This window comes from Lithobates pipiens, unplaced genomic scaffold (assembly GCF_037356315.1).
Source record: "Lithobates pipiens isolate NorthernLeopardFrog02 unplaced genomic scaffold, aLitPip1_a1.2 Scaffold_25, whole genome shotgun sequence".
NCBI classification, from domain to species: Eukaryota; Metazoa; Chordata; class Amphibia; order Anura; family Ranidae; genus Lithobates; species Lithobates pipiens.
Genome location: NW_027507787.1, coordinates 149,456,436 through 149,482,044, shown reverse-complemented (window position 1 = coordinate 149,482,044; position 25,609 = coordinate 149,456,436). Strand labels below are relative to the sequence as shown.

Sequence of the window (25,609 nt, the reverse complement as noted above, 5' to 3'; positions counted from 1 at the left end):
TACACACGAGCGGACTTTTCAACATCCAAAGTCCGACGGACTGAGTCCGTCAGACTACTCGATCGTGTGTGGGCTGCAACGGACTTTTGATTCACCAAAGTCTGACGGACTTTAGAATATGGAACATGCTTCAAATTTTCCCGACGGAACTCCGCCGGACCCGGTCCCTTCGAAAAATCCGCTCGTGTGTATGCTATTCCGACGGACTAAAACCGACGCTAGGGCAGCTATTGGCTACTGGCTATGAACTTCCTTATTCGAATCCAGTCGTACGTCATCACGTTCAAATCCGTCGGAGTTTAGTGTGATTGTGTGTGGCCAAGTCCGCTCCGCCGAAAAGTCCGTCAGAACTCCGTCGGAACTCCGTCAGAACTCTGACGGAACTCCTTCGGAAGTCTGTCGGACATAAGTCCTCTCGTGTGTATGGGGCTTTAGTGGACTCCAGTAATTAAACCTTCTGACAAGTCTCTTCTATGTCTCAAGGACACTATTGGTGAGATCTCTGCACACCTACTTTGCCCATTATGAGGGGTTCCCACCATAATTGTGCTGAGTTCCCAGGTCTGCACACCTACTGTGCCCATTATAAGGGGTTCCCACCATCTTTGTGCTGAGTTCCCGGGTCTCAACATCGGCTGTGCCCATTATGAGGAGTGTCCACCATCCCTAAGAGGAGTTCCCATATCTCCACACCTGCTGTGCCCATTACAATTGGCTTTCATCATCCTTGCATCAAGTTCCCAGGTCTGTATTCCTGCACATCTGCTGTGCCCTTTATGAAGACTTTCCGCCATCCCTGCACTCAGTTCCCTGGTCTCCGCACCTTCTGTGCCCATTATGAGAGGTTTCCACCATCTCTACATTGAATTACTAGGTCTCCACACCTGCCATTATGAAGGCTGTTCACTTCCACTGTAGCATTTTAAACTTATTTAGGAACCCTTCGTTTTTTTTCTTTTTAAGAAGTAGGAAGAGCCCAATGTTGATGAGACAGCTTGATTAAATACTTCAACTTTTACACAACTCTTTGGCATGCCATACCTTCGGGAGTGCCAGACACTTGTGTCCCCACTGATCGATGTGATTCCTTTCTCTGGTCTTTCTATGGTCCTACACATGGTAAGGATATGAGCAAGGTGGCATGACAGACTCTCTATAATGTACAAAGGAAGTTTATCACTTTATGCTCCACCCAAGATGGTGATTTTAAGTTGGAACTTTAAACCAAATATGAAATGATGTCAATATGCCCCTCTGCACAATAAAAGGAACTTTTTTTGGGGGGGTTCTGCTTTCTTTTATAGTACTCCCCCTTGTGTCTAGCCCCCTAGGAGACCCCTGTCGCATATCCCAGGAAGCTGTGGGAGCCTATTCACAGCAGAGCCCGGGGAAGAGGAAGATTTTGTGTCAACAGGGGCTGGACTGCTTGAACTCAGCTGAGCACATGCTAGTGGAAGCATGTTAGGGTTCTTTAAATAAGTGGCACTTCCGCTCGTCATCATCTGAACATCTCTTCTCTCTCTTCACAGGTAAACCTGCATTTATATTATATCCTGCTACTCCCATCCACCTTAAACAGAACATAGACTGACTGCTCAAATGTCTCTTTGGTAAATCTGCATTTATGTTACTGCTGTTTTACATCCATCTGTAGCCATGTTCACAATATTTTGATGTTTATTTTGTTTTTCAGTCTTAGGCCCCTTTCACACATGCGGACGATATGTCCGTATTTCATCCATCTGTTTGCGGATGAAATACAGGCATACATTCATCCCTATGGGATAGCGGGTGTCTGCGGATGAACATCCGCAGACACACGATTTCGTCCGCCTCCGCTACTGTCCGATTCTGCAGACGGAGGAAATCCTTTTTCTATCCGTCTGCAGAGCGGATCGGATGAACACGGACAGACGGTCCGTGCGCATCCGATCGCCATAGAGGAGAGCGGAGAGCTGACAGGGCGGTCCCTGCCCCGCTGAGCGAGCGGATCATCACGGGGCGGATCATTACTGATCCGTCCCATGTGAAAAGGGGCCTTACCTAAATCATGGTTTCCCTTATCTTTACAATCTTGGCCTTACAGTTTGATTGTGGTGTGAAAAGTTTGCTGTGCTAGCTGTGTGCCTAATATTACCTCCTGATTGATTAATTGCCAAATTACATCCACACCCATCACAGTATAAAACAATACCTTCTTTAGTGAGACGGTAACGGTATTTCCATGAATCTTCCAGGACAGCTACTTGAGAGATGGTTGGCTCCGCCCTCTACAGGAAACACAAATCAGACATTACAGACGTTATAGCCAAAAGAAAGGTAATCTTTAAGGAAATCAATTTTAGAGAGGCCTCATGCAACGGCTCAAACAGAGCCCTAGTTAGAGCATTTAATACTAACAACAGATCCCACGGAGGAATCTGTTTAACAGCCCTGGGTGTACGTCTAGTTCTGGCTGAAAGGAACCTCTTAAGCAGAGGGGCCTCAGCCAGTCTTCTTTCTGCCGAGATAGGGCAGCAACCTGAACCTTAATGGTGCTGACAGAAAGTCCTTTCTCCACTCCCCTCTCAAATCTAGTGTACAGGGAGTAGAAAAGGAATCTCTTCTGCCAGGAAACAAAAGTCTTCCAAACTTTCCCATAGATCTTTCTTGTGACTAACTTTCGGCTGTCCAGAATAGTCTCAATAACCCCCTCTGAGCACCCCCTTAGCTGTAGGACGTGCTGCTCAGCCTCCAGACAATCAAATGGAAGGTCTGAGGGTTTGGATGGAGTACTGGTCCTTGACGGAGAACATCCCTCCGCTCTGGCAGGGGCCAGGGGGGTTCTATTGAGAGAGCTCTCAGCGAGGAGAACCAACTCCTCCTGGGCCACCAAAGGGCAATCAGGATAACTTCTGCTTGACCCTGAACAATCTTCCGAACTACCAGTGGTAAGAGAGGAAAAGGAGGAAAGGCATAGGCTAGAGTGAGATTCCATGGGAAAGAGAGTGCATCTGTCCATAAGGACTCCATCTCTCCTTCCACAAGAAGAAAGCTGGTAGTTTTTTGTTGAGACTGGATGCAAAAAGATCCATTCTGGGAACACCCCACCTTAACACTATCTCCTGGAATGTGTCTTGATTCAGTTCCCAACTACTGGCGCTGATGTTTACTCTGCTCAGATAGTCCGCCCTGACTGAAGACACATTGTTCTCTGCTCAGGGCAGAATCTTAACAATAGAGGAGTTTCTGAGCGAGTGCCCCCCTGCTTGTTTAGGTACACCACCGTTGGGGCATTGTCTGAAAAAAAAAAACAGGTCTTTTGAATTGACCCTCTCCCCCCGAGCAATTAAAGCCTTTCCCACTGCTAACAGTTCTCTGAAATTCGATGACTGGCATGCCTCCTCTTTCAGCCAGGCTCCCTGGGCCTGCCAGTCCTTTGAGTGAGCTCCCCAGCCCCACAGGCTGGCATCTGTAGTAATTTTCATTGGGGAAAACTGTGCCCAGTCCTTCCCTCCCTGCAGATGTTCCTGTTGCTCCCACCAGGACAGAGTAATGCCCCGTACACACGAGCGGACTTTTCGACATCCAAACTCCGATGGACTGAGTCCGGCGGACTATCCGATCGTGTGTGGGCTGCAACGGACTTTAGCGAAGCTAAAGTCTGACGGACTTTAGAAATGAAGCATGCTTTAAATTTTCCCGACGGAACTCCGCCGGACCCGGTCCCCTTTGAAAAATCCGCTCGTGTGTGTGCTACTCCGACGGACTAAAACCGACGCTAGGGCAGCTATTGGCTACTGTCTAGGAACTTCCTACGTCGAATCCAGTCGTACGTCATCACGTTCGACTCCGTCGGAGTTTGGTGTGATGGTGTGTGGTCAAGTCCATTCGGTCGAAAAGTCCGCCAGAACTCCGTCGGAACTCCGGCGGAACTCCTTTGGAGGTCTGTCAGACTTAATCCCTCTCGTGTGTACGGGCATTAGAAAACCCTCTCTTGGAAGCCGTATGAGCTGATTCAATGAGCTTTTTCTGCGATCCCAATGATGCAAAAAAAAATGCCTGAAGGGGCCTGGAATGCAATTGGGCCCATGGCATCCCCAGAATGGCTGCAGTCATTAAGCCCAATAACTGTATGATCTGACGAAGGGAGGCCTGTGGGAGCAACCTGAAGTTCTGCATGGAGAGAAGAATCTTTAAAATCTTTTCTTCCCAAAGAACAATCTTTGAGCAACCATTTCAATTAGGTAACCCAAAAAGGGCATGCTCTGGGAGGGAACCAGACAAGTCTTTTGCTGAAGGACCTTCCACCCCTATTTCTGAAAGGTCCCCAAGATCAATTGCAGATCCTGAACAAGGCTCTCTTTCTCTCGGGCAAAGACCAAAAAATCGTTTAAGTATGGAACGATCAATACCCTCTGTATTCAAAAATAGGCCATGACCTCGGCCATGATTTTCATGAAAATCCTTGGTGCTGCCATGAGACCAAAAGGAAGGGCTCTAAACTGCCAATGACTTGGACCGTTCTCCATTAAAACTGCAAATCTGAGGAACGTTTGATGATTCTGGCAGATTGGTACATGAAGGTAAGCGTCCTGAAGATCCAGGGTTACCATGAACACTCCTGGTAATAACAGATTCCGTATAGAATAAATGAATAGACTATGAATCTGTTAAGGACGCTTAAATTGATAACCTTCAGAAAACTGCCAGAACCCTTTCTTACCAGAAAGACGTGAGCATAAAATCCTCTGAAATATTATTATTACTATTATTATTGATCTTCTGGAACGGGAGAAAAAACCCCTCCGTTTCCCACATCGCAATCAGATTCACCATGGCCTGCCATCTCCCTTGGTCCCTCGGCAGACGGGGAAGAATAAACATCAGGGGTGTGGGGTTTTTGAGTTTCAACCTTTAACCTCTTTCTATCATTTGCAGAATAAAAGGATTGCTGGTAATCTCTGCCCAATCCTTGATGAAATGGGACAACCTCCCTCCTACCCACGCTCTGGCATCACTGGGGATTTTTGGTAGAGGCTGAAGGAGCAAAGAGTGCCCCCCCCCCCCTTTTTGCTTGTCCTTGTTAAATGACCACTTCTTCTTTGCCTGTTGCCTATTGGTCTTAAAATTAACTTTGTTCTGAAAGCCACGAAAAAGCCTCTAATTCTGGGGCTTATTCCTTTGAGAAGATAGAAACTGTTTACTCTTCTCAGAGGAATGAGCTAGGACTTCCTCTAAGTAAGAACCAAATAAGAGCTTGCCCTCAAAGGGTATGCCACAAAGTTTATTCATGGAGGTAAGATCATCTTCCTAAGATTTTAGCTGAATTAATGAGTGCTGATGTTCTGGCAACAGATTTTACAGAATCTGCTGCCGCTTCAGCCAAAAAAGCAACTGACTTGGCAATAAGGGGTAGAGAATCCCTTATCTCCTCTATGGAGGTGTCGGAGGAGAGAAGGTCAACCAGACGTTGGACCCACACATCTAAATTCCTAGCAACACAGGTTGAAGCTACACCTAGCCCTAAAGAAAAAGCAGAGGCATCCCAGGCCTTACGTAATAAGGAGTCTGCCTTTCTATCCATCTGATCCTTAAGGACTCCAGAGTCCTCAAATGAAAGATCAGATTTTTTAGATACCTGTGACATAAGAGCATCTAATTTAGGACATTTTAAAAAAATCTCCTCAAAATCAGACTGAAAGGGAAACCTTCTCTTATATCCTCTAGACTGGAACAGCCTTCTTTCAGGTTCTTTCCACTCAGAAAGGATCATATCCTTGAGAGAATGATGTACAGGGAAATACCTAGATGTCCATCCTTGTAGACCTCTGTACATCTTATCCTGAACAGATTGGGCTTGCTGATGCATCTCGATCTGTTTAGAATTATATATTGACCTTAATAGTTCATCAATATCTTCAACTGGAAAAAGATACCTAGTTGAGCTACCATTATCCTCATCCTCTGATGCAGACTCCTCATCAGACATAGATACTGGATTCACACCTTCTTCTAGGTCAGAAACATTATGTGAACTAATGGTCTTTGACACTAAGAGAGATATTTAGCTGAGAATGAAGGCTCCTGGGTCACAGGTTTAGAAGTGGAAGGACCTAGCCTGGCTACTTTGTCATTAAAGGCCCAAAAAGAGGACACAACCTGCTTCATAGAAGTCATCAACTCCTTTAAATAGACAGTAGACCCAGAACCTGCCTTTGACGGAATAAAATCCTCACAAAATAGTTTTTTATAACTATCAGAAAGCCCGGCTCTACAGTTCCCACATTTTTTCTTTACAGGTTTGTCAACCCAGAAAAAAACAAAACCATAAAAAAGGATTATACAGACCCCCCCCCCCCTCCTGCAGAAGCTCTTTATACACAGATAAGGGCTTACCTTGGGGGAAGTATTGGACCCGGATGCCGTGGCTGGATCAACTCGAGTGGGTGCTCCATCCTCAGTCCTGTCCTCAGACTCCATAGAGGAGAATGTAAGCCAGCTGGTGAGACTCCTCTGACTGCCGCTGCACTGCTAAACTAGTCTGCCCTGCATTTGGCAGACTGTTTCCAAAGTAGCGAGTCCCCTGCATTGTACCACACTGAGATCCTTTACGAAAACAGCGTAGAGGAAATGCGTCATGTCACTTCCAGTTCCAGCGCCACCTTGCCACATCACCAGAAGTTCTCAGACATCATTTTGGTACACCCAACGTGGGGAAGACATGAGAAAGATGCCTCTCCACACAGCCAGAGGCTGGAAATGAAAGGGAGTTGCTAAACCACCAGAGAGGCAAGTAACCCAATACATACAGGGGGCCCTTCTTGGTCTATAAACATAGAAAAACACCCAAGACATGGCCACAACCAGTCCTGGATATCACCAACAGAAGATGGGTCCACCAACCACAGTTACCAGACCTATATAAAAAAAACAACAAACATTACGGTGTGCTCCTGGAGGGTTTGGAAACACAAAACAACTGAGGGTTAGAGGAGAGGGAGGGGCCTTTTAAATTGTGTCTGATTTGTGTTTCCTGTAGGGGCAGAGCCAATCATCTCTCAAGTAGCTGTCCTGGAAGATGAGGGGGAAAAGTGGGAATCTTTAACCACTTGCCTACCAGGCATTTACACCCCCTTCCCGCCCAAGCCATTTTTCAGCTTTCAGCGCTGTCGCACTTTGAATGACAATTGTGAGGATGTGCTACACTGTACACAAACAAATGTTTTATCATTTTCTTGACACAAATAGAGCTTTGTTTTGGTGGTATTTAATCACTGCTAAAAAAAAAATTTTTTTACGTTTTTTTCTGTCAGTAAATGTTGTAATTTTTCGCCTTCACTGATGTGCGCTGATGAGGTGGCACTGATAGCCTGAACTGGTGGGCATTGATGAGGTGGCATTTATGGGCACTGATGAGACGGCACTTATGGGCACTGATTAGGTGGCACTGATGAGGAGGCACTAATATGCCGCACTTATGGGCACTGATAGGTGGCACTGAGGAGCACCGATAGGTCCCACTGATGGGCACTGTTAGGTGTTACCGTTGGGCACTGATAGGCAGCACTGGTGGGCACTAATAGGTTGAACAGATAGGCGGTACTGATGGGCACTAATGGGCATTGATTGACAGCAGTGATGGGCATTGATGGGCAGTACTGATAGGTGACACTGATTGCCAGAACTGACTGTCATCACTAATGGCCACTGATTGGTGGCACTTGTGGGCAGTGGTGGGCACTGATTGCTGCCCCTGGTGGGCACTGATAGCTGGCATTGGTGGGCAATGGTGGGCATTAAGTTGTGACACTATATTGCAATATTGTAATCAGGGCACTGAAGATCAGTGGCCTAATTACATTCCTAGCTGTCCCCTGTGAGGAGATGCCACTGATCGGCTCTTCTCTCCTAACACTCTGTCAGTGTGAGGCGAGGAGAGCCGATTATCAGCACTTCCTTGTTTACATGTGACCGGCTGTGATTGAACACAGCCGATCACATGGTTAAAGAGCCGCGGAAGCGGCTCTTTACAGAGATCGGGGTTGCACTGTGTCCTAGCAACACTGCGCGACCGCGATCACTGCTCGCCCCCATGCGCGCGCAAGAACGGCCGTTCTGGGACGCTGTCATATGACGGCGTCCCAGAACGAAAGTCGCCCCGGCGGGGTGGGCGGCAAGCAGTTAAATAAGTGGCACTTCAGCGATTTGCACAAAGCAAGGATTAACAGCAAACTACTTTATAAAAAAACAGACCTCCTTTCCAGATCATCTCTCCTTCCTCTCTGAAACATGCACTCTTTACCTCTCCTTTTCACAGTTGCAGCCTCTCTCCTCAAACTCTATTTTCTTCACCCCTCTTCTCCACCCCACAATCTGTACATATCACCCTCACGTCTGCCCTCTCCTTATTACTGCGCTCATGACCTCCTTCTAATCCTAATTCCACATGACATTGAAACCCCCCGGGATGCTGAGGCATGTCCCCTCATATAAATCATATTCTCATATTACCTCTCTTACACTTCTTTTTCCTAACCTCTGGAAATATATCCCCAAACCCTGGGCCTCGCTTATTTAACTGTACCCAACACACCCATCACCATCACCTGACATCCCCTGGCCTCTTCCCAAAACCAGCCTCCCCTTCTCTTGTGCCCTCTGGAATGCCCACTCTGCAACAAACTCACCGGTATTCATAACCTCTTTGTCACTTACTCCTTTAACCTACTTGTCACCGAAACCTGGCTACATGAATCCGACACCCCTTCTCCTGCTTCCCTCTCCCATGGTGGCCTTCTCTGGACTCACTCCCCTAGAGAGCACATGGGAGGTGGAGTGGGAATCCTCCTATCCCCACAGAGCACCTTCCAGGTTCTTCACTCTCCTCCCTCTCAACGTGAAGCTCACTGTATACGTTTATTATCTCCAACTTCCTTAAGATGTGCTGTGATCTACCGGTCCCCTGAACCATTATCAACTTTCCTTGATGACTTCTCTGCCTGGCTACCCTTCTTTCTCTCTTCTGAAATTCTCACAATCCTTCTCGGCGACTTCAACATTCCTGTTAATACAAACACTCCTAACAGACAAAAAACAAGCTCTGGACTGCCGCACTCTTCAGAAGACCACTTTCTTTTATTGGAAAATCACATCACAGCTCAACAAACACAGCGAACAAGGAAAAGTTGCTGACAGCAATGGCAGCAAGTAGTGGAACTGCGATATTGCGGTGGACAAATCGGACACTAATGCTGCGTACACACGACCGGTTTTCCCATCAAAATAAACTCCAAAGGTGTCTCTGACGGAGTTCTGCTGAATCTGTCTTGCCTACACGCGATCACATCAAAGTCCGACTGTCTAGAACGTGGTGACGTACAACACGTATGGCGGGACTAGAAAAAGGAAGTTCAATAGCCAGTAGCCAATAGCTTTCGTCTCGTACTTTCTTCAGAGCATGCGTCTTTTTTGGTCCGTCGGAACAGCATAAAGATGAGCAGTTTTCCCGATAGGAAATGGTTCCGTCTGAAATATTTAAAACATGTTCTATTTCTAGGTCTGTCAGAATTTTCGTAAAAAAAAGTCTGATGAGGCATATACACGATCGGAATATACGATGAAAAGCTCCCGTCTGACTTTTTCTGTCGGACATTCTGCCCATGTGTACACGGCATAAGGGGAGGCAGGGAGCACGCACTGTGCTTTCATTTTAGGTGTAAACAGTGTGACCAGCTCCCAGCAGTTCCGATTTACAGTTAGGCTGAGGATCGGGGAGCTCGGTCTCAGCTGCCCTTGCTGAAACCTTTGCCACTTCAACCCTGCTCTTTTCTATTCTGCTACTGACCACCTCTTTGACAAAATTTCACATCAGACATTTTTTGGTGGAATTTCCGACAACAAAAAATTGAGATCTGGTTCTCAAATTTTCAACAAAATGTGGGTGTAGTGGTTAGCAGTAAAAAACGTTGCTGGTTCAAATCCCAACCACGACACTACCTGCCTGGAGTTTGCATGTTCTCCCTGTGCCTGCATGGGTTTTCTCTAGGTACTCTGGTTTCCTCCCACACTTAAAAGACATGCTGGTAGGTTAATTGACTTCTGTCCAAAATTGGTCCTAGTATATGATGGGACTGATGTGAGTGTGCAATGTACAGGGATAGGGACAATTGCAGACACTCACTCAAGTTGAACTGGATGGACTGGTGTCTTTATTCAACCTTACTAACTATGTAAAATCCGTTGTTGGAAATTCTGATCGTGTGTACACAATTCCGACCCACTTACTGCCCAGTAGATTGCTAGTCACAGCAGAAATAAGATTGATTCAACTTATGATGAAATCTCCACTCTACAGGTATCTCCCCCACTTAACACCCTATGTCAACAGGTACAATTAACACTCCCCTTATTCAAACCTGCTACTATAGACGAAGTTGCTAAACTCATTTCTAACGCCCACCTGTCCCCTGGACCCTATTCCCTCTCAAATACTAGGATCACCCTCTGACTCTATACTACAATCTTTAACCCACATCTCCAATCTCTCCCTCTTATCTGGCATCTTCCCCAACGCTCTAAAACATGCACTGGTCACCCCCATACTTAAAAAGCCATCCTTGGACTCTACCAATCTATGCCCTATCTCCTTGCTCTCCTTTTCCTCTAAACTCCTTGAACGCCTGTTTCTACAACCAACTGAGGGACCACCTCATTAAAGAGGTTGTAAACCTCCATGGGAAAGTTGTACCTATAGGTAAGCCTAGAATAAGGCTTACCTATAGCTACTGTAAATATTGCCTAAACGTGTGTCGTTCAGGATATATTTAGTTTACTGTGCGGATGATGTCATCGGCGCATGAGCTCTGAAAGAATGGGCGCCTGTGCCATTTCTTCAGGCGAGTGTGCCGTGACCAGTGGCTCCCACGGGCATGCTCGGGAGAGACGTCTCACGGGTCATGCCAGTCGCAGACCCAGAAGGAAGAACACGGGGGCTTTGTTTGCAGGTGACACATAATGTGCTAGTATGTGATGCATACTAGCACATTATGCCTTTACTTTGCAGGAAAGAAGAAAGGAAGAAAAACCCACCAGGGTTTACTTCCTCTTTAAGAATAACCTTCTTGATCCCCTGCTGTCTGGGTTTCGCTCTCAACACTCCACAAGAAACTGCTCTTCTAAAACTCACAAATTGCTTATTAACAGCAAAAAGCAACTGACACTATTCTGTACTCCTACTTCTGGACCTTTCGGTTGCCTTTGATACTGTTGACCTACCCTCCTCAAACTTTACTCCCTTGGCCTCCATGTATGTTCTCTTCACTGGCTCTCACCCTATCCTACTGCACCTTCAGTGTCCCTTATAATTCTACTTCCGTCTCTGATTTTTCCTTTCTCCGTCGGGGTCCCCCAAGGTTCTGTTCTTGGACCTCTCCTATTTTCAATCTACACCTCCTCCCTGGGTCAGCTGATAGCCTCCCATGGCTTCCAATATAATTTCTACATTGATGACACCCAAATCTATCTCTCCACCCCCCAACTCACTCCATCAGTCTCCTCACGCATCACTAACTTACTAACTGACATATTTGTATGGATGTCACACCACTTCCGCAGACTCGACTTTTCCAAAACCAAGCTCATAATATTTCCTCCCCCACATGCCTCTTCCCTCTGTCAAGAGCAATGGCACAACTATCCACCCATCCCCACATGCCAGGGTGCTAGGTGTTATCCTGGACTCTGAACTCTCCTTTTGGCCCCACATGCAATCCCTTTTCAAAGCTTGCTGCCTCAACCTCCGCAACATCTGCAAACTATGTCCCTTCCTAACTAATAATACTATAAAGCTCCTAATTCACTCCCTGGTTATCTGTCGCCTCAACTACTGCAACTCCCTCTTCATTGGTTTAGCTTTCAATAGGCTATCTCCCCTTCAATTCATCATGAATGCTGCTGCAAGGCTCATCCAGTTTACAAACCGCTCAATGTCTGCTACCCCTCTCTGCCAATCCCTCCACTGCAAGGTACCTGTGGTAGGTAGTGTTCGAAGTGGAGCTTGTGTGCTGAGGATTCAGGCAAAATTCAGCAACAACAGATCAGGCAAAGCGGTACACAATTGAAATACAGAGAGTGGTCAGGCAGGCAGAGGTCATAAACGAGCTGGCGGTGAAGTACGAAATCAGCAGGCTAGAGAGTGGTCAAGAATCCAGGCAGAAGTCCATATACGGTAATCAGAATCACGGTGCTATCAATACACCCAGGGAGCTAGTCCACACCAACAGGCACTGAGTAACAGGAAGTGCTGCTATTTATGGGCTGCTTGATTTTATATTGTCCGCAGCTGGCAGCAGGTGGGGCTAGTGAGTCCAAGGCAATGCATCAAGCTGGGAGAACATTGTAACAACTCCAGAGCTCCCCCCAGAGGCACAACAGGTAAGGTTGCAGCTGTGGAACCAGGAGCATCCCAGTTCAATGACACCCAGGTACATGACAGCCTCTCACCCAACAAATTAAATTCAAAATACTAACAATAACTTACAAAGCTATCCACAACTCTTTTCCCAGCTACATCACTCGCCTAGTCTCAAAATGCCAACCTAATTGTCCTCTTCGTTCCTCCCAAGACCTCCTGATCTCTAGCTTCCTCGTCACCTCCTCCCATATTCGCCTCCAGGACTTTACCGGAGCATCTTCCATCCTCTGGAATTCCCTACCCCAATCTATCAGACTATCTCCAAATCTTTCCACTTTCAGCTGATCCCTGAAAACTTTTCTCTTCGGAGAAGCCTATCCTGCCTCCACCTAACAGCTGTACTTTCATTTTCTTCATCAGCACATCCCCCCGCAGTTTTTACCCTTTTGTATCACTTGATCCTCCCTCCTAGATTGTAAGCTCTAACGAGCAGGGCCCTCTGATCCTCCTGTATTGAATTGTATTGTAATTGTTCTGTCTGCTCTATCATTGTAAAGTGCTGCACACACTGTTGGCACTATATAAATCTTGTATAATAATAATAATAATAACTCAGAATTAGTAGCTGGCTGAAGAGGACCAAGATGACAGTGGAGGATACTAGCACAGACAGTTAGACCATTGCAGGACATTGCTGGGGAGCTGCTGGGCGGGCAGGCAAGCGTGTACATTCCACCCAATACAACAGGTAAGGGGGTATGGGGGAGGGTATAAAACATGTAGAGGGTAACATTCTTTTATAACTTTCCATAAACTTCAGTAAGCCGTACATCCAGGTATTACTCCCAAATTGTGCTTCACAAAGAACTTTGAAAATTAAACTCCTTTTTGCATAATCCCACTGAACAACACTCAGGTTTTTCCCTTTTGGTGTAATTTTACTAATCAGCAGAAAATCCCAAAATAACTCCCAGTATTGGAGAGTGATTATAGTGATGAGTCCACACCCAGGAATAGGTGATGTATCAGGTGTTTCGTGGTGCTCTTGTCTTTTTCTATTAAAAGGAATGTAAAGTCATTGTAATATTTAGCTTTTTCTATATCTATATATAAAAAAACAAGATAAAACTGCGATTGTGAATAACTAGATGTGTAAATAGCAGCACCACTAACATGTGATATAAGCTGAGATATAATCACACAGACAAGACATGGAGTGGCATTGATTTTGTCACTTCCCAGGTGGGCAAATATATTGATACATTTTTGCAGCCACTAGTGAAAAGAAATGCCCTCGTATGTTAAGGATACAAAATCAGTCATTAATTTGATAGGGGAATGTTCCTTTCAGGAATGATAGTGGTTGCTGACAGCAGACGTCGCATCACTATATACAATCATTCCTCATGAACTAGGTACATCTGCAGTGTAATACTATCTTGATAAGGATTCCCAGTTAGGCTCCATCCAGAAAGAATTTATTATGGACTTATTTAAATACTGTATGCAGTTACACATAATTATTTATTTTTCATGGAAAGTTTCTTCCTCCAAAATAGGGGGGTTGCAATGGGGCCAAGCATGCTCCTAGTATGGCAAATTTGTTCATGGCTAGATGGGAGGAGGTCATGTCATCTATACCCAATGCAAGAATGAACTGGTCCTGTGGGCAATATATATTGATGACATCCTCCCCATATGGAGAGGTGACTCTACATCACTGACGGAATTCATGAACACATTAAATTAAAATGATAGAGGCATTAAATGTAGTTATGAGATTATCCAAGAGTAAATTCATTTCTTTGGATCTGACCATTAAAGATGATAAAGGCCGTGTGATCGTGTCATATTTTTTCAAACCCACGATCGAAATGCGTACATTTCAAGGCATAGTTGTCATCATCGACCCTGGTTAAAAGGAGTTCCCAAGGGTCAGTTCTTCTGTTTAATAAGGAATTGTACCATCCTTGAGGATTTCAATGGGGAAACTGGGAAATTGAAAGGCAGATTTCTAGAGAAGGAGTATGACCCTGTTACACTGGAACTATGGACAGAAGAAATGCTATTGAGGGACAGGGTAAATAAGAACATAAAGGAAGATTGCAAGCTTGGTAGTATTTCTTGGATTACTTCAAATTGTCAAACGCATTTTAGGGAAGCACTGTCACATCTTGCAGAATGAGTCCTGAGGTTAGAGGGGTTACGTCATTAAAAGACAAAGTCGTACGTAGCATATTAGACCCTCCCTCTCGGTCCCCCCATTTCACAATCTCACCGGATATTACAAATGTGGGGGCTGTCAAATATGCAATCTTAATGACTTCAGCCTCAGAAGATTTGGCCCCTTAATGACCAAGCCATTTTTTGCGGTCGTGCAATGCTGTACAAAAACAAAATTGACTTTTTTCTCACAAATAGAGCTTTCTTTATGTGGTATTTGATCGCCTCTGCAATTTTTTTTTTTTTTGTGCTATAAACAAAAGAAGAGTGACAATTTTGGAAAAAAAAAAAAAAAAAACATATTTTTTACCTTTTGCTATAATAAATAACCCCCAAAAAAATTAAATAAATGTTTTCCTCAGTTTTGGTCGATATGTATTCTTCTACATATTTTTGATAAAAAAATTGCAATAAGTGTATATTGATTGGTTTGCGAAAAAAGTTATAGTGTCTATAAAATAGGGGATATGTTTATGGCATTTTTATTATAATTTTTTTTTTACTAGTAATAGAAGTGATCTGCATTTTTTTATTGGGACTGCAACATTGCGGCGGACAGGTCAGACACTTTTGACACTTTTTTTGGGACCACTGACATTTATACAGCGATCAGAGCTAAAAATAGCCACTGATTACTGTAATAATGTTATTGGCAGGGAAGAGGTTAAATCTAGGGGGCGAGCAAGGCGTTAAATGTGTGTCCTAGGGAGTGCTTCTAACTGTGGGGGGATGGGACTGCCTGGGGGAGGAGACCGATCATTGTTAATACTTAGTATGAACAACAGATATGGCTCCTCTCCCCTGATAGAACGGAGATCTGTCTGTTTACATTGACAGACCTCCGTTCTGCCTCTCTCAGAAGTGATCGCGGGTGCCCAGCGGTCATCGCGTCATCGTAGCTGGGTCCGTCATGGCGCAGCGTGGTCTTAAAGCAATCGACATACAGCTACGACAGTTCGCCCAGGGGAGCCAACCTGCAACAGTATAATGGCAGCGACTGGACGGGAAACAGTTAATGGATGCTAAAAAAGGAAGATGATGGATTTCTCTTCCAAAGTAACCTTAAAAACCTTTTTACCTTTTGAAGAGTTATGTTCCATATGGGTTAAATGTGAATACACATTATTTATTGGCGTATAACACACACATTTTGCCCCTTAAAATCGGGGGAAAATCATGTGTGCGTGTTATATGTCGAACAGCTGCCTCGGAGGGGAAGGAGGGAACGAGTGCCGCCAAAATAGACAGAGACGAAACTCCTGTGTACTCAGCTCTGCTCGCAGTCACGCCCAGTCCCACCTCCTAGCATTAACGTGCCACCATTGGACCAGTGTTATGTCCATCATAAGAGCCAGGCCAAGGGGTGGGACTGCAAGCTGAGCTGAGTACACAGGAGACCCAGCTCTGTCTATTTCGGTGGCGCTCGTTCCCTCCTTCCCCTCCAAGGCAGCCGTTCGTACAACACGCACACACAATTTTCCCCTGATTTTAAGTCATGTGCACAGCGTCATATCCAGAGGTTGTCTTTGAGAAATAGATGTATGAGTGCTGCCAGCATTGCTGCAGAGTTTGAAGGGGTGGGGGGTCAGCCTGTCAGTGCTCAGACCATACACCGCACAACGCATCAAATTGGTCCGCATGGCTGTCGTCCCAGAAGAAAGCCTCTTCTAAAGATGATGCACTACAGTTTCAGCAAGCAATTTGCTGAAACTGTAGTGCATCTTCTTTAGAAGAGATTCCTCTTCTTGGAATCTGTATCCCCTCTACTCAGCTCTCTCAGCTCAGATATGGAGATGAAATAGGACAATTGACTGAGAAAATAAAAGGCATTTACACAAAAAAAGAAAAAGATGCTGCAATGTTTAGGGAACCATGTACTGTGTGCCTGATTAATTGGGTTCAATTGGATCTACAGGACCAGAAAAATCCATTTTATTTCCTGACCCTCCCCTAGAGACAGGCTTACACATGGGCAGCCTGGGGGGGCAGTAAAAACAGGCAATTATGTTGCAGTTTTAGCCTGTATGCTAAAGCCTTGTACACAGAATCAGATTATCGGACACATTTTTGTCAGTTTTTGTTTCATGCTAGTCTCATGTGGAAAGTGAACAGGTTACTCACCATATGAAAATTCTCGTATGACAGAATTCAACGTCAGAAGTGTTGAATAGTTTTGCACATGTTCTTTAGTTTCTGAGCATGCGTAGTCTTACTCTTACGATTTTTTCGGATGAAAACTATACTAATTATACAAAAATCAGATGTTGTGTTTACATACGATTAAAATGTAATAGTCTGCTCATCCAGCTTTTGTCATACAAAAATTCAGAATCAGCTGTTGAAAGCACCCTACTAATGATGAGAAAATCGGCAGATCGTTTGTTGGACGACATTTAACTTGTACATGCCTTAACATTACAGCCAGACAGGTTTGCACACATGTCATGGCCATGATGCTCTGCAGCTACTGCGTTTTAATTCAGGCTGTACCACCTGTCAAAATGCACCCATTGAGAGCAATATGACTGAACTGCAACTACATGCCAAACTCTTAGCTTTCAGTTGTGGCACAGTCCCACAATGACCAAGAAAAGAAAACAAGAAAAAAAGTGCAGCAGTGCCTCCTGAACGCCTGCCAGCCACTGCTAAACCGCCCTCTGAAAAAGCGATCCACTGTGGATCACTTTTCAGGGAAGGTAAGCACTGCTGCCTGTCTTAAGGAAGAGACTGGTCTCTGCAGCCTCTTCTCCCCATGATGCAGTAGTAGCAGGTCTTCTGATGTCATGGATTATAATACAGGGACAGTGCACTGCTGGCACATAGAGGAGAAGAGAAGAGCACTGGCAACCGGAAAGGAAAAAAAAAGTGTTTAAACAAGTATTTAACCCTTGGCACTGAGATTACATTTGCAGCAGACCTTGCTTCTTCCTCGAAAATCAATCCACCGCGGACAGGCACCTGTGTTAACCGTGTGCATTGCATGCAGTTGCTGCACAGCCCTATTCACTTGAATGGGTAGCATTTGGTAGTGGCACTGCCCACTGAATGCGACGGGGGATTATAATCTTTTTTTCTGAGGCGATGTCATGTGTACAACCCCATACGGCTGCCTTTTGCAGCTTAGAGATGGGCTTTAACCACTTAAGGACTGGAAGGATTTGCCCCCTAATGACCAGGCCATTTTTTGCAATATAGCACTGTGTCGCTTTAACTGACAATTGCATGGTCATACATTGTACACAAACAAAAATTTGATGTATTTTTTTCTCACAAATAGAACTTTCTTTTGGTGGTATTTGATTACCTCTGCGTTTTTTTTTTTTTTTTTTGCGCTATAAAAAAAAAGAGTGACAATTTTGAAAAAAATAACAATATTTTTTACTTTTTTCTATAATAAATATCCAAAAAAAAATAGTCTTCGTCAGTTTAGGCCAATATGTATTCTTCTACATTTCTTTTTGATAAAAAAAATCACAAACGTATATTTATTGGTTTGCGCAAAAGTTATAACGTCTACAAACTATGGGATAGATTTGTGGATTTTTTTTACTAGTATCAGCGATTTTGAGTGGGACCGCAACATTGCGGCAGACCGATCAGACACTTTTGGCACTTTTTTGGGACCAGTGACATTTTTACAGAGATCAGTGCTAAAAATAGCCACTGATTACTGTATAAACGTCACAGGCAGGGAAGGGGTTAACACTAGGGGGCGATCAAGGGGTTAAGTGTTCCCTGGGAGGTATTTATAACTTTGGGGGAGGGTACTGACTAGAGAAGGAGAGAGATCACTGTCCCTGATCACTAGGAACAGTAGATTTCTCTCTATTTTCCTGACAGAACAGGGATTTGTTTGTTTACATTGACAGATCCCTGTTCTGGCTCTCTGAGGAGCAAATGCGGGTCGACTCCAGCGTTGCAGTGCTCACGTGCCCCCTAGAGATCTTAAAGCAGCCGACGTACACCTATGGCGATTGGCACAGCAATGCCAACCTGCTACCGTATAACGACGGCGGCTGGTCGGCAAGCAGTTAAAGAGTGTATATTGTTCAGGGGTGGGGGAGGGAACTGTGTCCCTCTTATTAAAATTATTATACAGGATTTATATAGTGCCAACAGTTTGGGCAGAGCTTTACAATATAAAGGAAGACAGTTCAGTTACAATACAATAAGAATACAAGAGGGCTCTGCTCATAAGAGCTTACAATATAAAAGATATGACACCTTACGGATAGGTGACTGTTGGGGGGCAATGGTTCTTCAGCGTGACATTCTTATTCCCCCCACACCAAACTTTTTTTAAAGCAAATACACCTCCCTGGATGATAAGCATACCTTCCAACTTTTTGAGATGGGAATGAGGAACACGTATCAGCAAAAGTATGCAGGCATAGGACACACCCATTGCCACGCCCCCTTATAGGAGAAATGTACAAAAAAACAAGATTGGTTAAACTCACAAGTGCTTTTTTTTTACCACTACTATTCCTTTATATTGACTTTTGGAATTTACAATTACAGCAATTTAGAAATCAGATGAAAGATTTAGCACTGGAAAAAGTCAATTTTATTAAAACATCTATACAGATCAGACCAAACAAAGGGGGTCCCCAGATCCCCCCCCCCCCTCGGGTGAATGAGTATAGGGTACATCATACCCCTACCCATTCACCTTGAAGAAAAGTAGTGTAGTGTAGTGTTAAAAAATACAGTAGACAGTTTTTGACAAGTCTTTTATCAAAAATCTTCTTTGCGGCTTCTTCCTCCATCTTCTCCCGCATCTTCATCCTCCGGTCTTCTCCTTCTTCCGCTCTTCTGTCTGGTGTTTTTCTTCCTCTTCCTCTGCTGCCGCCGCTGCTCCCAGCAACGATCCTACTTCGATGCTGCATACATTTTTCCTGTGTTTTTTTATGCATCAAAAATGCATTGAAAGTAGGTCATGTGGTTTCTAATGGTATAGTTCACACCAGTGCGGTCAGTTCCAGGGCTTTCCAGTTCCAGAAAAAAAAAGTGGAACATGCTGCATTTTTCCTGCACTGGACTGTACTGGATTGCAGTAAAAAGCTTTAAAAACATGCGTTTGCTGTGCGTTTTTGGTGCATTTTTGGGTTGCCTGCACCTGTGAAAAAATGTCCATGTGACTCAAAACCACACCAAAGATGCATCATGCAAGACTTTTCAAAACGCACTGCACCTGTAAGACAGTGGTGTAAAAAGTCCCATAGGATTTAAAGGGAAGCGTTTGTCTTGCAAGAAACAAAACACAGGAAAAACGTATCAAGGCGGGTTTACACAAAAACACACTCCAGATCCATTCCAGATGGATTTATGCATGTGCGTTTTTAAGACCTTTTTGATGAGTTTCCAGATGCATTCTAGTTTTTTTTTATTCTCTTTTCCTGTTTTTTTTCCCACTGTATTAGGGTCCAGTGCATTTGTATTGCATTTTACTGCATTCCAATACATTCTGGCATGTTTTTAAAGCGTTTTACTGCAATCCAATACAGTCCAGTGCAGGAAAAATGCAACATGTTCCACTTTTTTTTTCTGGAACTGAAAAGCCCTGGAACTGACCGCACTGGTGTGCACTATACCATTAGAAACCATATGACCTACTTTCAATGCATTTTTGATGCAGAAAAAAACACAGGAAAAACGTATCAGGGCCGGTTCACACCACAAAAACACACTACAGATCTGTTCTGGATGCGTTTCTGCATGCACGGATTTAACGCATTTCCAGGTGTATTCCAGATACTTTTTTTATGTTTTTTTTTTTCACTGTACTGGGGTCTGGTGCGTTTTGATGTGTTTTACTATGTTCCGGTACATTATTTTGCATTTTTTATGTGTTTTAACATGTTCCAGTGCAGGAAAAATGCAGCATGTTCTACTTTTTTTTGTGTAATTGGAATTCCCTGGAACTGACCGCACTAAAGTTAACTATGCCAATGGAAACCACATAACCTACGTCCCATGCGTTTTTGATACAGAAAAAAAAAACGCAGGGGCTGCATGTGGTGTGAACTGGCTCATAAAGTGGAACTACCCCATATTTTTCTATGGTCTCAGGACTGTCACTGTCCCTGCCATACCAACCCCCCATGTTGATCCTGGGGTCTTATCCAAGGTTCTTCCTATGCTGTCAGGATGAATATGTATCAGACAACAAAATTACAAACTTCCCATTTTGGTTACATTTAAAGGAGTACAATTATTTCCCTTTCCTCTTTCTGGATGATTTAAAGTAAAATTTAAAAAGATGAAAGAAAATGCCCCCTATAGTAAATTATCAGCTGTGTGTGACGTCAGCGGTGGATTGGCACAGAGTATGGCAGATGTCAGGCAGCAGGTTGCATGTGTGTGTGTTGCATTTTGACGTCACTGGAGTTGAGTTCACATACTCTTCTCCCCGATGATCAGCGCTGGTAGAGAACATTTGACAGATGGGCGTGGTTATGAAGCTGAATCCTTCCTCTCCTCCTCTCTGATTGGCTGGGAGGGGAAGCTGGAGGGAGGGGAGGTGGACAGGGAGCTGGAGAAGCTGCACAGTTCACAAACATGCTGAAATCCTACAGGAGGAGAGAGCTGAACAGTACAGGCTGCACCTGCCAGACTGGTCCTAGGGACTGTGCAATTACTACCACTATCAGAGGCTGCACCTGTCAGGCTGGTCCTAGGGACTCTGAAACTACCACTATCAGAGGCAGCACCTACCAGACTAGTCCGAGGGACTTCGCAACTACTACTAGCAGAGGCAGCGCCAGCACCTCTCAAACTGGTCCTAGGGACTGTGGAACTACTATCAACATCAGAGTCAGCACCTGCCAGACTGATCCTGAGGACTCTGCAACCACTACCAGGGGCAGCACCTGCCAGATTGGTCCTGAGGACTCTGCAACCACTACCAGGGGCAGCACCTGCCAGATTGGTCCTGAGGACTCTGCAACCACTACCAGGGGCAGCACCTGCCAGACTGGTCCTGAGGACTCTGCAACCACTACCAGGGGCATCACCTGCCAGACTGGTCCTGAGGACTCTGCAGCCACTACGAGGGGCAGAACCTGCCAGACTTATCCTGAGGGCTCTGCAACCACTACCAGGGGCAGCACCTTCCAGACTGATCCTAAGGACTCTGCAGCCACTACCAGGGACAGAACCTGCCAGACTGATCCTGAGGACTCTGCAAACACTACCAGGGGCAGAACCTGCCAGACTGATCCTAAGGACACTGCAACCACTATCAGGGGCAGCACTTGCCAGGCTGGTTCTAGAGACTGTGCATCTGATACCTTCAGAGGCAGCACCTGCCAGACTGATATTTGCATCTCTGAAACTACTATTGGCATCAGTGCCAGAGAGTGGAGACTACAGCACAGAGACTGGAGCTGCCTAGCGGATCACAAAGGACCTACATCTGGTAGCAGTAACAGGCAGAGGAGTCCAGGACCCAAAGACTGCACATGCCTGACTGATTGCTGGTGCTTTGTAACTACTTCTGCCAACAGCAACACTACTAAAGCTTGCACCCCACTGGCAGATGTCTGCTTCTGTAAGGAAAAGTCATCATTTGCTGCTACAGGACGCAGGAGTTATGTAACTACTACTACCAGCAGCAAGCACCTCCACAAGTGGGGAGAGAAGAGTACCAGTCAGTCTCAGCAGTTGTATCTACAGCACTGGCTCACCAGCTGCTCACACTGGGCACAGAAGTGCCATTAGAAAGGTGCCCAGGGTCCACTTCTAGGACCTGTCATTGTACTAGATCATCAGCTGCTTACTCTGGCCAGAGGACAGTAATTCCTACCACTTCCAGTGCCAAGCAGCATAACCCAGGGTTTGGGGTCACCACCTGTCTGAGTGAGCATTACATCTTCAATAAGGAATCACCATCTTCTGGGTGCAATGGAACTACTGCTACCATAAGCTCAGCAGTCACCCCGTTCATTGGAGGAGCAGGAAGATCTGGAGGCACACTCACTGCTCTCAGTGCATCAACTAGCACCAAGTGGAAGAATATAACAACTGCAAACAGCAGCTCTGAAGGTACTCTTGCCTGTGTAACAAACAACACCAGATCTGAAAACTGTATACTTGCTACAGACTGTTCCAGACAAAGGCATTATCCCACCCCATTCACGGGTTCTGCATCTGTATCTGCTGATACAGAAACTATTGGAGCTACAGCAAGATTCAGGAGCTCTGAATTTGGTGCTCCCACCACTGTAGAGTACGTTGACTCTATAGCCACCAGTACTGTTCTACCAATCAGTGCCTGGAGAAATATTACCACTAGCTCTGTACCCGGTGTGACCTACCCAGGAGTTCCTGAGACCAACAATTCCAGGTGGTGCCCAACAGTTTCCACCAATTTGGACCCAGGAGCCTGTTCTAAAATTGCCCTGCTGCTCAGCACTGCACTGACATGATACACCAACCCCCCTTCTTTAGCTGAACCCTCAAGTTCTGCTGCTACAATGGGGGATGGATGGGTGTCCCCTGACTGCAAAAACCGGAGTAGCCTACCTCCAACAGTGCCAAGCACTATGCAACTGCTTCCAGAGATGTCCCAGCAGTGGACAGTTGGTATGGCCATTTTGATGTCCATCATCATCTTGCTCATTCTGATGGGCAATATCATGGTCATTGTGGCCATAGGAAAGAACCAGCGTCTGCAAACACTAACCAATGTCTTCATCACTTCCTTAGCCTGTGCAGACCTGATCATGGGCTTGTTCGTGGTGCCCCTGGGGGCCACCCTTGTGGTGAGTGGTACCTGGATGTATGGCTCCATCTTCTGTGAGTTCTGGACCTCAGTGGATGTCTTGTGTGTGACTGCCAGCATTGAGACACTTTGTGTCATTGCCATAGACAGGTATATTGCTATTACCTCACCCTTCCGATACCAGAGCCTTCTCACAAAGGCCAGGGCAAAGGGCATTGTCTGTACTGTGTGGGCAATTTCTGCCCTGGTGTCCTTCCTACCCATTATGATGCACTGGTGGAGGGATACTGATGACCCAGAGGCCTTGAGCTGCTATGAAGACCCTGGATGCTGTGACTTTGTAACCAACCGGGCATATGCTATTGCCTCTTCCATTATATCCTTCTATATCCCTTTGGTAGTTATGATTTTTGTTTACTTTCGTGTCTTTAAGGAGGCTAAGAAGCAGATGAAGAAGATAGACAAGTGTGAAGGTCGTTTCTACCACAACCAGGCTCTCCATCTTGCCAGGTCAAGCCGCAGAAGGCTTTCCAAAATGTTGGTGGCCAAGGAGCACAAAGCCCTGAAGACACTGGGCATCATTATGGGCACCTTCACCTTGTGCTGGCTACCCTTTTTCCTGGCCAATATAGTCAATGTATTTTACAGGAACCTCATCCCTGACAAACTCTTTTTGTTCTTAAATTGGTTGGGATATGTCAACTCCATTTTTAATCCCATTATCTACTGCCGGAGCCCGGATTTCAGGAAAGCCTTTAAAAGACTCCTGTGTTGCCCTAGGAAGGCAGATAGAAGGTTACATGTCACAGGGGACTTGTCCCGACAATCTGGTGGGTTTACCAATTCTATGGACACGACCAATGCTTTGGGGACATGGTCTGAATATAATGGGAATGAGGAGTCTCTGCAACCAGCCTAGCATGAGCAAAGGGCACGAATGTGGTTATAAGGATCACGTACCACTGCAATTGGACTATGCACTGGTAAGCCAGTTCTGGTAAGCACGAAGGTTCTGTATGGGCATCTGACCCTACAGGGAGGTCAGTTGAACACGTTGACTATGGAAAGCTCAGGGATATAAAACACTTCATTGGAACTCTACTACACAAAGGACACCCTGGTGTAGAGACGGCACCCAACAGATAGCATAGCATAATGAAGAAAAGTTTTGTTCATGGTACATAGTACTCTTCAGGTAACACACAGTGACCTACCTAAATTGTCCTTTCAATTGCACTTATCTCTCCTATATGAATGTCAGGACAGCAAAACCAACTTCTGGCTCTGAAAGAGTTAAGTCTGCATTCTGTTGTTTTACATGGGGTTAAAACAGAATAATATGTTCCTTTTTTTGCTAAAATTATAATTTTAAGGTATTGTAATTTATTGGTCTAGTGACATATAAAGGTCTACCTCAAGTTGTGCACATTGCACAAGGAATAATATGTTTATATTAAACAGCACATTAAAGGGAGTTTATCCGGATAAAAAGATACAGGCTTCAATTGCTGACTTGTTTTTAAAGCTCACCTGGCATTGCTGTCATTCTCATCCTAGCTGTACTACTACTGAGTCACTGACCTGGGGGCAGCATGTGCCCATCAGGGAGTCCTGAAACATGGGGGTCACACACACTAGCATATTTGTTCTTGATCAGTGACTGACCAAGTAGTAAAAGGTGAGATAAACATGACAGCCCTGCTGCCTGAGCCTTTAAAAATAAGTCTATTTCTGTTCTGGTAGGGTCCTTTCAATACCCAGGACCCAGATAGTACAGAGCTTATATTGGATGCTAAAGGTGGGATCCTACAGGCTAGGAAGGGGTTAATTATACATGGCATCTGGCACAGTGGTATGTAGGATTTACATTGTAATTATGTTTTTTTTTTCGTTAATAAATGCTTTTAAATCTTTTGAATTCCAGTCTCAGTTTGCATGCTGGTACTTATAGTTCTAGTCGCATTAGGTTATCTCTATCCAATGTGTAGCTGAACTGAAGCTTGTGGAACTACAAATTTCAGCCTTGGCCCAGTGAAAACAAACATTCGTACCAGCAAATTATTTTTTTTTCTCAGATTGTAGAACTACATAACCCAGAATTTCAATTAAACCTGAGCCATGCCTTTAAAATTGCTCTTATTCAGTGTCTATAAACCACAAGTCCCAGCAGATCTTGCCTACATCAGAAACCACACATTCATTTGCATTTGTTCAGTGGCTGCGGAACTACAATTCCCAGAAGCTCCAACAAGCCACCCCAGATGGGG

General features: G+C 45.0%; 1 protein-coding gene and 1 long non-coding RNA gene across 2 annotated transcripts; one reads left to right on the top strand and one right to left on the bottom strand.

The window, feature by feature from the left end:
* Window positions 1-9,098: 9,098 nt before the first annotated feature.
* LOC143929945 (uncharacterized) lies at window positions 9,099-12,251 on the bottom strand. The gene is made up of 2 exons (XR_013262661.1): window positions 12,010-12,251; window positions 9,099-9,507 (listed from the first exon to the last, which is right to left on the bottom strand). It is a non-coding gene; the product is annotated as an uncharacterized LOC143929945 (long non-coding RNA).
* A 10,843-nt stretch (window positions 12,252-23,094) lies between these two features.
* On the top strand, window positions 23,095-25,260 carry ADRB1 (adrenoceptor beta 1). Its single transcript, XM_077454982.1, has one exon. It carries the CDS (start codon window positions 23,095-23,097, stop codon window positions 24,259-24,261), a length of 1,167 nt encoding a protein of 388 aa, XP_077311108.1. The 3' UTR covers window positions 24,262-25,260.
* The last annotated feature ends 349 nt before the right edge of the window (window positions 25,261-25,609 follow it).

Coding starts and splice junctions, on each gene's coding strand:
- ADRB1 (XM_077454982.1), top strand. CDS start 23,095: ATGGGGGATGGATGGGTGTCCCCTGACTGCAAAAACCGGAGTAGCCTA.